Source organism: Melanotaenia boesemani, chromosome 13 (assembly GCF_017639745.1).
Source record: "Melanotaenia boesemani isolate fMelBoe1 chromosome 13, fMelBoe1.pri, whole genome shotgun sequence".
Lineage (NCBI taxonomy): Eukaryota > Metazoa > Chordata > Actinopteri > Atheriniformes > Melanotaeniidae > Melanotaenia > Melanotaenia boesemani.
Genome location: NC_055694.1, coordinates 11,149,309 through 11,164,633, shown reverse-complemented (window position 1 = coordinate 11,164,633; position 15,325 = coordinate 11,149,309). Strand labels below are relative to the sequence as shown.

General features: G+C 38.1%; 1 protein-coding gene across 1 annotated transcript in view; it reads right to left on the bottom strand.

The window, feature by feature from the left end:
• Positions 1-10,258: 10,258 nt before the first annotated feature.
• Positions 10,259-15,325, bottom strand: part of fgd (faciogenital dysplasia) — a 59,816-nt gene continuing 54,749 nt past the window's right edge. Inside the window, exons 16-19 of the mRNA XM_042004274.1 lie at positions 14,627-14,728; positions 14,370-14,498; positions 13,472-13,612; positions 10,259-11,787 (exon numbers count right to left, since the gene is read on the bottom strand). Coding sequence (XP_041860208.1) covers positions 11,542-11,787; positions 13,472-13,612; positions 14,370-14,498; positions 14,627-14,728 — 618 coding nt within the window. The 3' untranslated portion in view covers positions 10,259-11,541. The remainder of the gene's footprint in view (positions 11,788-13,471; positions 13,613-14,369; positions 14,499-14,626; positions 14,729-15,325) is intronic.

The window sequence follows — 15,325 nt, the reverse complement described above, 5'->3', positions numbered from 1 at the left end:
TACTCTGTTGAAATCAGGATGTGATGCTGCGGAGTTTAAAATGTGCAAAACACACAGTCCATGACGTAAATCTTGTCTTGAGTGAGGAGTCATAAAGAGATGCATGTATGAAGTGATCACAACAGAACTCACCTACTCACAATCGAATAAATAATAATAAAAAAAAAAATCTTATATTAAATTTAAAAAGGGAGGTGTTTGCTGTTTTCTCTTTCTATAAATCAGGGAACTCATTGGCCTATTTTATCAAAGTTTAATAACAGTCGAGGCCATCCCTGCTTTTTGCGCATCATAAGTTCTGTTTCTCCAGAAATGAGCACAATAGCCTAAAGACAAAGTCTGAACATCGCTCCTTTCCTGTTTTTTAGTTCCGTTAGATTTGTGGTCAATGTGCTAACTCTTGATGAGCCTGATCTGAATCTTCTGCTGTGTTTTACCGGCAGCTTCACATTAACATCTTCCTCCTTAAAAATATCCAGGAAGCTTCTCTCTAAACAGAATTTCACTAGAACAAGTGATTGAAACGACCATGTTGACAGTGAATGGCTGTAAATGGAACAACAGAAAGTTAAAGACTCAATCGGTGTACTACATGAGATTTTGACGTATACAGAAAACACTGGAGCTCTACCAGAGTACAAGAAATACACACTGTTGCACCTGCACATTGTATATTTACAAGACAAAATGAAACACAACATACACGTACAGTATTATGTTCCCTATTTTCAACTTGCATTTACATTTGAAGGCAGAAGTGATCTGTTGTTTAAACTGCAGGTGGCTCTTTGGCTATTGAGGATTCAGGGCATATGACTGTTTCTGCTGTGGGTGATAACTGTCTCCACAGGCGCAGGCCTCTTCACCTGAACAAACCCGCTCACACCACCTCAGACACACTACCAGTCTTTGCTCATGCAGCCGGGATCCTCAACATTAATAAATCTCTGCCATCACTACTTAAAGTGTCATCAAGCGCCTTTTGTTTTTTTTGTTTTTTTCTTAAAGTAAACTAAAAAAAAAAAAACAGGTAAGAGATGCTGATAGCCTTTGTCTTGTCGGTAATGATGCTAAATTCTAATGAACACATGGCCTACAGCAAGAAAAATCTCTATAAGTTTATCTCTATCCACTCCCTTTTGCATAAAATTTTTTATGTTATATCAGCTGCGTACTGTCCTCAGCTGCAGTCTTGTTGGAAAAAAAAATTACATCCAGAGGAAGATGATGAAGGATAAAAGGATACAGACACAGTGGGTAAGTACATTCCAAGAAATTAGTCTGCTGAAAGTGTTCAAGTTGCCTCCTCATTTGGTTGCTACAGCAACAGTTAATGTGTTCTGGCACTGGGTACGCTTTGGACTCACCGTGCCTTCCATTTTATTCTTCACCTGGTCTCGAGGTCTCTGTACTTTGTACAATCCAATACACAACCTGGTGGCTTGCTAATGAATGTCAGGATGGTCAAAAATGCCTAATTTTCTCTGTTAAAGAGGGACAGAGCTGATATTTTATAATTTGCCTGCCAAATGGCATGACTATATGTTCATGTCCAAAGAGGAGCACAGAGATCTGACAGAAACAGAGAATGAAAAAAAAAAAATAAATAAAACAGAGAAGAGCAAAAATAGACATTGAAATTAATCTGAGCTGACAAAGAGTCAGGAAGAAGTGAAGCAGGTGAGACTGGTCAGCTTGGAGCCCGCCCCGCCCCTGACACTGTGTGACACAATGACTCTTCTGGGGGGAACACTCCATCACATAGGTAATTAGGTACAACAGGAGGGGCACCGCACCTGTCAACACTGCTGAACAAACCAGGCCACATATGGCCAGAGGTCTGGGTGGAGGAGACTGAAGGTGACTTCTCTATATCTTTGGTTAGCCCTTAAAAACAAATGCCCAGTGAGTTGTTGATCTTAATTGCTTGGCTTTCCAGCACCCCGTGTTATTAAGGCCTCCTCTTCATAGGGGACGAATGAGACTTCTGGTATGCAAATAAAGCTTGGAAAGAGTTGCTACATCATACAAAGACTGGCAAAACAAACTTTGGTAGATAACTGAGATTTTGGGTTATTTATAGAAACCATTTAATCTTAACATCTGAACCTATTGAAGACAGGATCTGCTAAGAGGTGCATGCAGTTATCTATACTTGTCAAACTAAGAACTATTTCAGAAAGTACATCTAGGTCCATGTCTGTTTTTCACACACTGCTGCTCCGTCCATAACATCATTAATGCGTCTGTCTCTGTCACCTTGTTTCTTTAATCTCTAAACAAATCACTTATTTCTGGCTGGAATGTGGCCACCAGTGACTGGGCCGCTTCAGTAAATCTGCACCTCTCACACACTTGCTGAGACAAAAAAGGAGAAATAGGAGGAAGAGAGAGTAGGAAAGCAGCGGTAGGTAAGAAGAATGAGATGTTAGGGGGAAATTGGGTTGATCAAGCATTTCTCTGGCGCAGAGCTGCCTCAGACGTGCACACCTTGCAAGGGAGGGCATACAGCTGCATGGCATCTCTCAGAAGCCACAGAAGCAGCAGTACTGTGGTAGAAGTGAGATGAGACATGCACTCACCTAAGCAGTGCTGCCTTTTTTTTTTTTTTTTTTAAGAATTAGGCCAGTAATGCAGTTTAATATTAAACACCCATACGCTTATATCATACCATGTTTAATCCCTCTGCATTTTTCAGAATTCATTCAGTACTGAACAGACACGGTGCTCTTAGTCATTTTAAAATGTATATGGAGTTAAAAAGGCTTAAAAAATATTCAGCCAGTTTCATACCAAAATAACTGCTCAAGCTTTCCATTGATGGAGTTTGTCACTTTTTCATCTGACCTGTTGGATAAGGTCAGAAGTGTTTTGTCTTTCCTCACTTAAATCTGAGAAGTGATAAGCTCTAGAATGTAAGTTGGGTAAGGGAGGCGACCATGTTGTTATTGCATCATCTTGAGAACTTTGCAAACTAAGCAAAAAGGTAAATACATGTGGTTGCATATTGTTTAAATAATGTGGCTTTATTGATTGCTGTGGTCTTTTTTATGTACCACAGATTAAAAGAAAGCATTTCCCCAAACTGGTTGCAGGTTTGAGAGTTCATTTTTAATCCTTCTTCAACCTAAAAAATGTCAAATGAGATGATCCTTAATGATAGCAGCCCAAACCAATATCCTTCTACTGCCCTGCAGTCTAATGAAATGGAGTCCTTTTCGATCAGTGATCCAGTCACAGGTTGATCAATCTGCTCCACGTAGAGTAATGCTCAAATCATCTGTCCATCAAACTTAAGAAAAAAATACTTTCTTTTACCCCAGTCTCGCTGCTTCAGTGTTGTGAGGGGTACTGTTTCATTCTTTTCTTCACTGGCTACATCTCAAGCTCTTGACCGTGATGATTTCAGGAATAGGAGGGTACTGGAGGATAACGGATTATTAGTAGCTCGACATTTCTTTTTAATAGTGTTTTCAATTACTTTTGTACATTTTTGGATTGTCAAATGGTCACATCTAAAAAGTTCAACTTTAATTTCTATGGTGTTGCATTACAATTTTACAACACTTTAACTATTAAATTAAATTAAATTAAAGTTTATTTTATTTTATTTTATTTTATTTTATTTATTCTGGCTGCTATGTTGTGCCAACAAATTTGTTATGCCAAGGGGAGCTTAACCGATATAATGGATGCTTGATGCTGTTCTTTTGGTTAATTTTTAAGTTATATGTTCATGTTGGACCTGACAAGGAGAAACAAAGGAAGGGGGAGTATGAGGAGAAAAGAAAGGCAGAATAAAGAGAAAAAAAAGCAAATAAAGATACAGCAGACAAACACCCCCAAAAAACAAACAACAACAACAACAACAACAAAAAACAGCAACAACGAAAACAGAGAAACCAGACAACCAGTTGCTTAAGAAACTTAACAGAAAACATCAAAACAAAGCAGACAATCATTGGGAGCATCCATAAGAAAACACAAACTAAGAAAAACATGAATAACAACAAACCCAATCTAACACTCTCCACCCAGCCCCCGTACTGCCACCAATAAACAACCAAAATAATAAAAAAAGGTAAAAATTATACGATTAATAATTATGAAAAATCATTTGAAAAATTAAAATGAAAATGACTTGGGATATTACTACATGGCTGCTGTACTTTAAACCTCAGTACAGCTCATGATGCCCCCCCAGAAGCCTCAAGTCCAGAGCTTTCACCCCCCCCCATGTTTATTGAACAGTGGAGATAAATAGGAGTCATGAGCAGTCAGGGAGAATGTGAAAGAAAGTATGAAACATAGCAAGGGAATTTCATCATTTTCACTGTGTCAGCAACACTGCAGGTAAAAATACTTCCACATCATGTTTGCCAGGCAGTATTAGAATAACTGGTACAATCTGAGAAAAATTCTCACTGAGTACTGAAATATTAACAGAGAGTGAAGAGCAGGACAGCAAAGCTGTGCTTTGAGCAACAAATTATAGAAGCGAGAACAGTGACGGTGGGTTGTATTGACCATACGAAAGCTGTAAGAGCCTGCAAAACAAGCCTGTTAGAATGAGACATTTTTACCGAAAAAAAAGGGGAAGAAGAAAAAAAGCTTTGTCAGTTTGCAAACTCATCTCACAAAGAAAGGAGCTATTACACTCAGTATGATAACAGAAAAGGGCTTTTTATATCAGGGTTGCCATGATCTGGTGCCACCACTAAGATATTCACCCAGTTCTTATCTGTGATCCTTTTCTGTAAGTGTTCATTTCCTCTTTATTTAAAGTCACAAATATGATCACTTCTTTTTAGAAGTGTTCATTTGGAGAACACCAGTGCTTCTTCTTGTTGAATATTCCCTACAGCCTGAGTATTTACTAAAGTATCTGGGCTGCATTTCTAGAATAAATATCTTGGATGAACAATGAATTTCTGGGTCATGTTTTAGGGCATAAACAGATGCTATTTTATTTATTTATTTATTTAAAGTCTTACCAAATGACCCATCTTAAAAGATGCCATGTAGCTTTCACAATGTTCCACACAGGCTGATGAGATGTTGGGTGTTCTACATGGCATAGCCTCATCTGGTGTTTTACAGCGTCATTTGTCCAATGTCCTTGAGAAGACATTTTACAGTTGTAAATTGTGTTTTCTTCAATAGACATGCTAATTCATGCACCAGTGCAGTTGAATTTAGTGCAGTTGTCTGGATGCATGAACATTTGTGCATATATGCACATTTATACCTGACTGTAAGAATTAGAATGTTCGTGTGATGCTTAAGATAACAGAATAAACCTGAGGGTTATTATTGTATTAATTAATGTTCTGTCTTGTTGGAGGGTGTTTGAAGAGGGATTTGGTGGAGTGGTGAAATTGTGGTGCTTGAGCTAATGGGAACTATAGATAATACAGCAATTGTGAGTCCATTTTGGTCATTTGCATAAATAGAGCTCACAGCATCATTATCAAGTTCATCTTAAAGATTTCTAATTATAATATAATGGCAGGATGACCAGCACTCCAAAGTAGCTGTGAATTTGAATGAGTCCCCTTTCTCACCCACACGTCCATTCAGGTTGTAAACGAGACAAAGAATGATGTTGTCTCTGGTGACGAGCTGTTATTATTACGACATTTCATCATCAGGAAGTGAAATGTTGTTATTGTTATTTTTTATCGTAAATAAGACTTTGTTTTTAATGTTTTGTCTGTAAAATAAAAGTTAAATAACTACAAGAAATTTATCAAACTTTCTGTAAACCCATTGGTCTGCTGGTGCCTTTACAAATACAGGTATAAAGGAGTTATGATTGACTCACTAGACAGCAACTGCAGTTCAGGAGGTTGAGTAGGAAGCTTGCTGATTTAATCCTTGACTTCCTAGTTTAAGTTGAAATATTCTTAAGCAAGATACTGAACTCCACCTAGGCCCCCCAGTTTTTTTCCTTCACTTGTAAATCTGATCCATGGGTGTGATGCAATCTGAAAGATAACTTGCTTATAAAACAGTCTCAACAGAAATTGTGGGTGTGTTGATGTTTTTTCACCGTCACAGAAGATTTCACTAAAACGGAGACTTAATTTCTGACAAGTATCAGTGATGGTAGAACCACCGTTCACTTTATCAGCACCTCCAAGACTAGTAGGGAATTCCTTGAAGTGTGGATACGTACAAGAATGATCCCAATTTTAAACACTGGAGTAGTTGATCATGTTGGCAATTATCTGCCAATTAGGGTATTGTTGACCTGGTATGTGCCCTCCTGACCAATGACATCAACAGATAGGGCTCTTTTAATTATACACAGATCACATCTTGTGTCAAAAACACATTTTTCCACCAGAGCCCAATTAAAAAATATGTTTCAGATGTATAATGACATTATTTCCTCCCGCTTGACAAGAACAGTAGTTATGAAAGTCTATATTAACTGTGTCAAACCTTCAGAAAATCATTTGTTAGTTAATGGTGGAATAAATAAAAAAGAATAATAAAAAAAAGAATAAAAGAAACAGACACCAGCCATGAAACTGAGGAGGGGTAGTACCAGCGAAAGTAGAGTGCATGAAAGTGGCAGGAAACACATGCAACCACTTCCTTTAAGGGAATGGAGAAGTGCCTATTAGCATCGCCAAAGAATGCAAAGCAGTAGGTTTCAACATGTGCAGTTCTCTGTGGGTGTTGCTGCAGATAGGATGTCAACGTTCCACATGATGTAACATATACTGACTACAGTGTGTTTGACTCTTGGCTCAAATACACCATTTCTGTAACTGAAGTTAAAATCCAGAGAATAAAATGGAAAGGGAAAATGTAGAGAAAATTTGCTGTTTGATTCATTTTACAGGTGAGACACAATGGAAAAAGTCTGACTTGTGAGTGATCCCAACAGGGGAGCAAATGAATCACTTAAATCAGTAAGTTTGATATTTTTTAGTTTGTCAGGCATCAAATTTAGTAGTAGAGCGCCTCGGTTAAAGCTCTAAAATGACTATAGTTAACCAGCTATCTCACCACTTTTCACTACTCTAATGTTTGTTCTCATAGTAGCATTTTTGTCTTCATCAGGCAAAATATTTTAGCCAAAACTCTCTAAAAAACTGCACACTACCTGCTTAGTATTAGATCACAGACAGAGGCAGTTTACAACCAGCTGGTTAATTTAATGAAGCTTTCAGCAGCTGGCAAATCATATTCCAATAAATGACAACATTCTTCTATAATTCACAGAACAGCAAATAGGCCGAAGCAGCTGTTGGCTAGTAGGTTCATCATATTGACTTTCAAATTCCTTGCTCAGTGGTTCCAAACTTTTTTTGGCACATTGTAGAGGAATATATTTTAAGCCATCTCATTTTCCAAGACTGCTCCTACTGATAGCTGGAAGAATAAGCAATATATCACATACATTAAATCAAATACAAACAAGAAAAGTCAAAATAATTTATGTAAATTAATATAAACCAAAGACTATTAAATGTACATATAAAAAAGCAGGTGGTCAGCCGTTCCTTCCGCATTTCTCAAATAGGTCAGAAAAAGTGTGTATTTCAGTTTGATGATGCAAAATGCAAATGTCTCTGGGACACACAGATAAATATACCCGAACACATACACATGTTCATGCACACTCACACGCAAACAGCTGGTAAGAGGCTTATGCTCCAGTGGCACATAACAGCTTTCTCATTAAATCCATTCTCCTCAGCTGTTGCAGGAGAGCTGCACAGAATTGGTCACAACTTGAAACCAGGGACAAACATCTTTGTTTGGAAATTTCTGCTTTGCTCTCTGCCGCAACAGTTCTATTTAACACTTCTATCCACTAACTCTGCATTTTGTGTTCATTCAGAGAGGTCTGTGACCTTGATGAGAGAAGACCTGGGCTGTCTTCAGAGGTCTGTTTAATGTGCTTCAGTTCTACTGCAATCTTGGTAGAGTCCGTAGATACTGAGAAATGTATATAAACAACTGAGTGTAAGAAGGAGAAGCTTGAGCTGGACAGATGTATATCATCAAAGCTGTGCAAATAATTAGGTTAAAATTAAGAAAAACTTTGTGTTGTCTGCCAGGATTTTCCATTCTGGATTTGTGAGAGAAACTTAGCAGATTTGTTGTCAAATAAAAGTTAAGGATTAGCAACTACACAGAGAGTTTGGGTTTCTGGGAGAAGACTGTAAAGATGACAAGTGCTCTTCTCAGCAGGGTCTCCTCACTTTGCAGCAGACACATTATCCATCCTGCCATTTTGCTCTGTATATACATAATGATAAACCCATGACAGAAGGAGGCAGTCAGCACTTTGCTCTCTATCTTTCCACAACAGCTCACAGCTCTACAGAGACGCCACCTTTATAATTTATCATTTTGACACTTAGAGTTGACTTGCTAAATAAAGAAGTTATGGTTCATCCCTCCCATCAATAGCTGTCCCTTTTCCCCTTTTTTCTTTGTAAATGTGCACATCAATAAATGCATGCTTGCAAGAACTGCAAAAATCCTGTGAGCTGACTGCAAAATACAGGAGGATAAAAATTAATCAAATCAAGATGTGGAGAAATGGACAAGTGCTTTTCTACACCCATTCCACACCTTCTTTTATATACACATACATATCTAAGAGTTGAAATCACACAGCACTCAACCCTTTCAGTCAGCTCAATTTTCCCAATCAAATTATTTGCTTTCTTGGTTTTCACTTGAGGCTTACATAAGTGAATTAACTATAACTTGTTGATGTTAATGTTTATCCGCCCTGCATTTTATACATGTGATCACATAAATTGTTTTAGTTTGCATTGTTTGGTTTACTACTTTTCTAACTTAAAACTTTCCACCCAATAATACAAACAGACATCTGTTTGTCTCTGGAATCACTATCTTCAAACACCAGACTCAAACAGTAGTAAAGAGATGAGTGTAAAGTGCTCTGCCTGTCTTGTTTTGCATGTTGATAAGACTGTCATGTGTCATGCTACAAGGGGTTTCAGCACTGACATGACAGCTGATTGCTGCACAACTCAACTCAACTTTTCTTTTTCTTTCTTTTAAACGTCACAGCACATCTGATTTTAAATTCATCTTTTAAATCAGCAGTTGATGGAGATTTATTTCACCCAATAATCTAGATTAGATACTGCCATGTCAACTAGAAGATGCATTAAAACAATGGAACTGAGTTACAGTATACATGAAGAGGTTTGAAAGCCTAACATGTTAACTCTGTACAGTATACTTCATTAACAAAGGAACACACCAGAAAAAAACTTTTCCACTTGCTTAGCTATTGCTATGTTGTGACAGTAGCAGCTAATGTAGGTATGCCAGTTGAATGTTTACAATAACATATAGAATTGCTAAACAACAGCCACAAAAAGAGGATTTATTGTATGGAAAGTCAAAATTGCTGTATGCAAAATGTGGCTGTAATCAGAAACAGTGAAAGGTGTCATTAAAATTGTGGATTGTGGAAAACAAGCCACATAAACACATCTATAGAGCTTCAGGCTGACCTAAACCAATAGTGCTCCATGGTGAAGGCCACAGGGGGACATCACTAATGAAAAGGAGAAACAAAAAGTCAGTTTTTTTCTATTAACAGAGGAAACAAAGATCTCTTTAGGAAAATAAGAAACTCATTTTTGTATCAGAAGCCAAAATAAAAAGAGTAACCTACCCCTAGATAAAGATGGTGGATATTTAAAATGCTCTGGGGTTGATTTTTTTGCCTCTAGTACTCGCACCATTGATAAATCAAGTTAAGAAGTAGGAAGATTAGTAATGCTTTATAGAGCAAAATGTCTTTCATTTCATAGAACTAGGTTTCTCCGAGACAAAATTGCATTAGATTACACTGGATTCTAACAATTTTGAATCCTATAGTAGTACAACCTAAAATGTACACACATCTGCAAAAAAACAAATAGCTGTAAGAAAAAGGAACTTTTCATAGCTTTTACAACATATAGAGGAAAAACACTTTCTATTATTACACCACTACTACTCTTCTTAAAATGAGGATGACCTCGTTTGCCTGCATTTACCACTTTAAGTGAGAAGTGTACATACATTTGTTCTTAAAACTAAACTCCACCTTATGTTGTGCAAGTGAAGTGTAAATGATTGTCTTAAAAATGAAACTAAAACTAGAGCATGTATGGTTTAATAATGAAAAGGTTTTCATGTGTGAGACATCATCCGGTGTGGTTGTGTGTGCGTTTCATTTGAAGAACTGACACCGAAACCCAGGACATGAAGGTTTTATTGGACAGTGTGGCGCCAAATGAGCCACATTTGTTTATTGATGATATGCTTGAATAGTTTTCCACTGTGCACAATCCATGTTTAAAAACACTTAGTGGTGACTCTGCTCACTTTACAGTACAACATGAATTCTGGAGCATAAAAGGAGGGACAACTGCAAGATTTCATAGCACTGTATATAAATATGGGTGAATTTACATGCACAAAAAGATTCAATGACAAGTTTATTTGCTAGTTTTCTTTAAAGGCTGGTGCTGACAGGAGAAGGGTATAGGGGGCAAGGCAGAATAAACAGCTTTTCAGTACAGTACTTGGTTTCCATGACATCACTGAAGGGAGAGAAGCGGGTTGCTATGCTGAGACACGGAACTAAACAGGAAGGGTTTATTTAGCACATGTACGAAAAGAGATATTGAACCTGACCCTGTAGAACGGGGTCAGAACTGCAGCCACGCGATCCCATTCTGGCTCTGACAAGTCACAACAAAAGTGGAAATGCGGTGGATCAAACTTAGATTACAGGTTTCAGACTCCAGCAACAATGATAAAGAGGGAATCAGTACCAATGTACTTCAGGGTAAAAGGACAGGGTTTGTAAGATGGGTGCTATAACTGGGAACATCAGGTGGCCAGCCACAAATTACACATTTTCTTTGTCTTTTTAAGTTAAATGTCACTTTCCTTTGCTTCCTTACATCAAACCATAGTATACATATTGTACAAGACCCAATGAACCACCACTGTGTCCCCAGCAGGAGTGAAAACACCAGAGATGTGCCTCGGGTTTCTTACACTAACATTCAATACTTAATAAAACACAGAAGGAGACTCACATTCAAACACATACATACTCATACCTCCATACTAATGAAAAGACAGACAGGTAAAAGCTAATGCTTCACAACAACATGGGATAATGTACAAGAACTTTATCTTACAAAAAAGAAAGAAAAAACATCATACAGGAACTTTCTTCGATTATATTACAAATAAAGGTTTTTCAAATATTTGCTCCAGCTGTTGAAAATACTGAGAAATAAAATATCCTGACCAGTGGCATTGGTGGCTTGGTTTATGTGTGTTTGACAAAAAGGCAGAGAGAGGGACGTAGCTGTGTGGTCTGAGGATAAGATTGAATTGGCATAGGAAGAATTAAGTGGTCCTTTAAAAGGGAGGGAAAAAAAAGTGCCAAGGTACAGTTAATTCAAGTAATGTGTGCTCTGTACACAGGAAAGAGGGAGTGTGGGGGGTCCTGTGGCTGCAACATGGCCACTACTGGCTCTTCCTGTGTTCAGTCAGGCTCATTGATGCCTCTGCGGGTGCTTCTCCACGAGCAGCTTTTGAAAGGATGTCCACCCACTTGGCCTGAAGTTCTGCATCTTGGGCACTTAAGAGCAACATTTGCTGGGTGTGACTGAGCCGGAACACGTGCTTGATGTCTGACTTTTCAGCTGTTGCAGATGGCACCATGCTCACCTCGAATCCAGGGAGGGATACTGTCCGCGACCCTTTGGAATCCTATGGAGAAAAAAAAAAAAAAAAATTACATAGAATTTGTTTAAAGAAAGAAAAGAAACTATCGCTAATGAAAGTGACATTTAGTCTACAACAGAATAAATTCTATGAAGCATGTCCAATAAGCCCTGCTCTCTTCTCTCCCCTCCCCTCTTTCTTTCTGAATAATCAGGAAATGTTCATCCAACTACCATTAATCCTAATCTTTGGAATGGCAGCTTTCTGCAGTGGGATTGGGATTTTAGTCTTGAAAATGAAAACTAGGGAGGCTTTTACAATCATACTTCACTTCGATACCATCCACTATAAGTGACACAGATTTACAGTCTCCAAGCAAACCTTTTACACGTCACCAAAACTCAGATGAAGATCTAGTTCTTCTAGATCTGTGACTAGACCATAAAGTTACTGTGTGGATAGCCAGCATTTATAATGGGAAATCCTGGATATTCACATGCATATTGTCAATATATGTGCATACAATTGAAACTGGTGTACACACACACACACACACACACACACACACAAACAAACAGGATGTTTGTAATGCACAGTGAACGATACTGCATTTAAATCTGATATTGTCAATGCCATCTGGTCTTTTTGCTATTGTAAAAACAAGGCCATTATTTTTCATTTCTTTATAGGTATTGTATAGAAATTAAATTTTCAAATTGTGTCTGAACTTTTATCTCAGAGCAGTACAACACAGATTCTTTTTAAAACCTGTATGCAGGACTTCTTAGTATTTTATTGTGCTCTAATAAGTGTTTCCCACACGGTTTTGAATTCTTCATTTGTCACTGTAAACATTCAGATAAAGAAAACCCGAACATCAGCTTTTGCCTGAAACCACCAAATAATAAATTAATCTATGCTCTAAGGGCTCGATTATTTTTCCCCAAAATATTTCACCACTCATCTGAAAGGTTTCTTCAGTTCTGAGGTCTGGAGAACCCTTCTGGAAATGAAAAAGCAGTTCTTCAAATACCTAAAATGATTAGTACCTAAATGACTGCTCAGAACATCCTGAGACATTGATTGAAATACTAATTATTAAGGGCCAAGATTTCAAGGATATTCTTTCATCTGCTCAGATCAAACTTAAACCCAGCAGCAATGACAGCGGCTGCCCATGAGGTCCAGCGGCTGCACCTGAGGTCAGACTCAGGACAGCCAAATCCTCCTGGCCCAAATCTACAGGCAGACAGACAGTGCGTACACAAGTTGGCACAGGTTGTATTGGACAGCCAAGCAGATATAGTGAGTATCAGCTAATTATGTGGGCAAACCTTTCCAGTTTTTATTGTTCTGTTTATGGTACAATGCTGAGCATAAAAGGGAATTGCATCAAATACTCTCAGCAACAGAACCATGTAACAACAGACCAAAGCCCTGATACTACCACCATGATTCACAGATGAGATAAGGCTGTCATGCTGGAGTGAAATATTCTTATTTCCCAAACAAAGCACATCTCAGTTGATCAAAAAGATTTGACAGTATTGTGGTGTCAACAGATAGTTTGCCCATTTAGCAGACAGCAGATGGGTAGCTTTTTCTTAAAATGAAGCAGGGCTCCTTCTTTTTTAGTTTACAGCTGCCACAGATATAATCAAGCTCAATAAAATTGTCTCATCTGTTAAATTCAGGTCTCTGCCTGAGCATATGTGTGTTAATCTGTTACCTGTCCACTACTTTGCAAGTACAGCACTAGTGGCTCAGTCTTGGTTACAGCCACCCACATCTTGGTCCAACTCTTCCCCTTCTCCTGCACTTGGAGGTAGCCACTCAGCAAGCAGTTTTCTCCTGTTAAAGACGTCTGCCTCTGAACAAATAAATGGTAATAACAATGGTCAATGAATTTCTTACTGACTGAGAATTTAATATTGAGCTGAAAGGCACAACATGCATGAATGAGTTTTTAATTCAAATGTATCAATGTAACATTTAGAGATTTAAATTCGATGAACAAATGACCGTGCCGATCTTCCTCTGTTCACTATTACGTAACAGTAATGTAGGACACAATGAGATTTGTACATGGGCAGGTGCTTAAGCCTATGTGCACCTTATGTAGATCATGCATAGCCTCCATCTCCCCCTTGTGGTGATTAAACTCACTGCATATAGGTTTGCTTGTACACCTTGAAACTTTTTTTTTAATGAATACATAAGATAGAATGAACATGAAGTATAAAAAAAAGTGACTTTTTATGTAATATGTGGTCAGTGTCCTCTTGTCCATGTAAGCACAGCAGGCTGCACATCTGACTAACACACAGAGGCAAAGACAGACAAAGCTGACAGACTGTTGTATCAGCAGAGACGGCTGGTCCTCTTTAGACTCAGATCTCATTATCATATTAGCCATCAAAGAGGGATTAGCTGATCTTTCAATGTGAATAAGTGCACAGATAATGTATGTGTGTAATGAGTGTATTAGTGTCTGCAATGATTTCAGATTAAAAAAAAAAATCCAAAAAACCCAGACACCACTGAGACCTGGTTGGCATTAATTAATGCATGAAAAAAAAGTACTACACACATGTTCTGTCTTGTGAGCGTTAAGTGAATTCTTTCACCTCAGGTGCAGCTTTTCTTCTCTGTTCACCACCACAGAGATTCTCCAGACTGAGGCTGGCTTCGAAACATTCAGGACACACTCGGCTTGTTTTGTTGTCCAAGGTCTTTGAACATTTTGCACAGATGGCCTGCAGAAGGACATGCAGAGAAAAAGACAGGCAGTTAATTGTCTGAGGAAATGTTTCCACTTATTCTCTCAAATTTCCCTGTTCATTTTGTACGGTGCCTAAATTGGCCTCGTTTCAACTGTACTCACCGCTCCGCAGGACTTGCAGTGATGTTTGCGCTTGGTGAAATTGAAGCTCTCATTACAGCCTTTGCACGTTTGTTTCTCTTTCTCCTTTTTCCTGGAACTCTTCTGAAAATAAAAACAACAGGAGGTGCGTCAAGGTCTTCAGTCTGTGCAGTTTGAAGCAGCAAATGAAGCAGCAGGAATGTCTGACAGCTTGTTTTGCTTCATCCTTTGTCTGTATGTCTTCCTTTTCTATCAGCAGACACACGCAAACACCCGCACAGAAACACAAAAATATCCTCACTATTTCCTGTCAGGTTGTTGTTATAGATGTGTATGCAAAGGAACAAGTGAAACTGTTATTATCTTTCTACACAGGAGAGCTGTCTTTCCTAGTCAACAGGTTACAAATGTCCTTCCTTTTTAAGACGTAAACAGAAGGTGAATCCATGTCTATGGCATCACCCAAACATGATGATCACACTGTCTAGTTTTGACTAAATGGAAATCTATTAGAATAGACACAGGGTAAATATCTAAAACTCACAACTGTATTTACAAAAAAACTTTTAAACATTTAATTGTGAATGTAGAGAATGAGAACAGGGGGATGCACTTAATGTCCTTGATTTTTTTCCACATTCTGTCTCTCACAGCTGAAGTGTACCTATGATGAATATTACAGACCTCTCTCATCTTTTTAAATTGCACAATGGGTTGTCT